The sequence below is a fragment of the Rasamsonia emersonii genome (genome assembly GCF_000968595.1).
Source record: "Rasamsonia emersonii CBS 393.64 chromosome Unknown ctg1118621760307, whole genome shotgun sequence".
NCBI classification, from domain to species: Eukaryota; Fungi; Ascomycota; class Eurotiomycetes; order Eurotiales; family Trichocomaceae; genus Rasamsonia; species Rasamsonia emersonii.
The window spans coordinates 13,414-15,958 of NW_013563090.1; the positions used below are offsets into that span (position 1 = coordinate 13,414).

At 53.9% G+C, this 2,545-nt stretch overlaps 1 protein-coding gene across 1 annotated transcript; it reads left to right on the forward strand.

Moving 5' to 3' along the window:
• Positions 1-216: 216 nt before the first annotated feature.
• T310_5632 (C6 zinc finger domain protein) lies at positions 217-1,728 on the forward strand (the record flags this gene model as incomplete). Its single annotated transcript, XM_013471508.1, has 2 exons — positions 217-273; positions 331-1,728. The coding sequence occupies 2 exons, from the start codon at positions 217-219 to the stop codon at positions 1,726-1,728; spliced, it is 1,455 nt and encodes a 484-aa protein (XP_013326962.1).
• Positions 1,729-2,545: the final 817 nt, after the last annotated feature.

Here is a 2,545-nt window from a genome sequence, read left to right on the forward strand (position 1 = left end):
ACAGCCCTAAGCGACTACGCACAAAGCGACCTGCTGCCCCCCTCATCTTGGTGCTGAACCTCCCCTCTCCCCACCACGCCTCCTTCGATCGTGCCGCTGCCAATTCAGTGATGCAGCCCCAATCTCGCTCGGACTTGTTGCGTCGCCGGTTCCTGGGTTGTGGGTTCTTGTGTTGTTGAAGACTGGTCTGCGTGACGACCTCAGCGCTCGTCGACCATGGTCGGTGTCCCGCGCAGCAAAGGATGTAGAACGTGCCTGCGTCGTCGCGTGAAGGTGGGATGTCCTGGAGGATAAGCAAAGCTTTTGTGGCTGATCGTGCCCCATGTCTAGTGCGACGAACTTCGCCCAGAGTGCTCCCAATGTCAGAAATATGGCGTCACATGTCCCGGGTATTCCAAGTCGATGAAGTTCCAGGATGAGGGGCCGCTGTTGCGCAAGCGATTTGGGACCCGGGCCTCTCGCGGCCACCGAACAATACGGGTAAAAGGCGAACAGGCCCTGCCGTCAGATTCGATTGACGAACGCGTTCTGCCCTCCCTGGTCTCCACGTCAATGAGCCGCCAACAATCGGCTGTGTTTCGCGATTTCGTCTTATCGGCCTTTCCCCGGTGGTTCGGGCTGAACAGGCACCGAGTCCGCGTCACTTGGGCCAGCTACGTTGTCGAGCAGCTCGGGCGCAATCAGGCCTTCGATGCCGCTATCTATTGCATCACCTGTGCCTTCATGGGCCAATACCACGATGACGCCCGACTGCGGCAATCGAGCTGGGAGATGTATTCCAAGGCGATGACCTTGCTCAAAGACTCCGTGGCAGACGAGTCCATGCTGAAGTCCCGCGAAAGCGTGAGTACGTCCATCTTGCTCAGCCTCTTTGAGGCGTATTCCATGACCAAGGACGATTCCTGGGCTCGACACGCGGGAGGGACGGCGTTGATGATGTCTCTTCGAGGCCCCAACGTCCACCGAACTGGCTTTGATCGTTGCTTGTACCTGTCCTTTCGCAGTTTTCTGGTCGCACAAGCTCTCGTCGAGGGCAAGCTGTGCATCTTCGAGAAGCCCGAGTGGCAAGCCCTGATCGATCGAATCCGTCGGGAGGATATGAACGATCCAAGAGTCGATGAACCCATCTCCGTCTTCATCGACATCTCCGACCGAATCTTCATGGAAATCGCCAAGTTTCCGGGCCTTGTCAGTGAGGCGCGCGCCTTGATGACGTCCCCCGTCAGGCAGCCAACCAAGATCAAGCTCCTTGCGGCCCGCATCTGGAACTGTCGCGAGACTACGCGTTCTCTTGCCGCAGAGATGCGAACGGCCCTTTCAGTTCACGGTTACTTATCCCGGTTGGGTGACGCTTCGTTTGTTGGTCCCATTGCGTCGTCTTTCCCCGAGTCCTTCGCCAACTGTCTGCTTCGAGGGACGGACACGACGATCGCTGTTCTCGACCTACTCCTGGCTGATCTCGCCGCCATTGAGATGACGACCATTAACCCGACAGCGGGCTCTGCACCGTCTTCGGTATTACTACCTCGAGTGAAAGATTCGCGCTTCGCCCCCGTTTGTCGCCCATTCCGGATCGTTTCCGGGCTGAGACATGATCAGTACTCTGACGGATTCAAGGCCCAAGCTCGCGTTAACGAATGGCTAGATCTGGTGGCTTCGAGCATGGGAATGGAAGGACTGAGAGTCGTGTACGATATGAGCAAACCACAGACAATACCATTACGATGATATTTATCGTGGAATGCCGTTCGAACTGTCCCCTAACCGCCACTCAACAATATTCCATCTGTTTGTGCAGTAGGCACAATTATGCTGTAAAGCATAACATCCAGTCTGATCAGACTGCGGAGGGTTGCTGCATCACGTACTTTACCCCCCCCCCCCCCCCCGACTTCGTCGTGCTCTTCATATACGTGATTGCCGTGATGGCGACAACGAGGAACAATGTGTCCATGAGGGAGACGTTGCTTGAGGATGGATGATGACATGCTGACATTGAGGTGAGCCTAAAGGGAGGGCATGTTACACGATCTCCCACTTCTTTCGGCACAGGCTGACTGGTCAGCCTTACATGCCAGAGTCATCAGGATCATGTAGTACAGCAAGCACACGAGTGAGGCAGGGAATAAATAGCCGTCCGCGCACCCCCGTTCAACCAAGTAGGTGTGCACAAGAAGACCAGACTTTAAAACAGCCGGGCCTTGGGAACCTTGCACAAATGCCATCATTCTGATCCACGGAAGGCAGACAGATAGCATCGATCGATGATGGATCGACAGATGGATAGGTAGATAGGTAGCTAAAATAAATAAATAAGAAAATGAATGAATAAATAGATAGATAATGTCCAGCTGAGTCAAAACAGCTAGTAGTAATACTGCTCCTTCCTCCCCGTGAAAAAAAAAGCTCGTATACCATACCACACCATACCATACCAGTAACTAGGTAGGTAACCTAGACCTAGACCTAGACCTACTAAACAGAGGTCAAGTCAGACCGGATAAGAAAGGAAAAAGAAGGTACTACTACTCTATCAATCAATCAA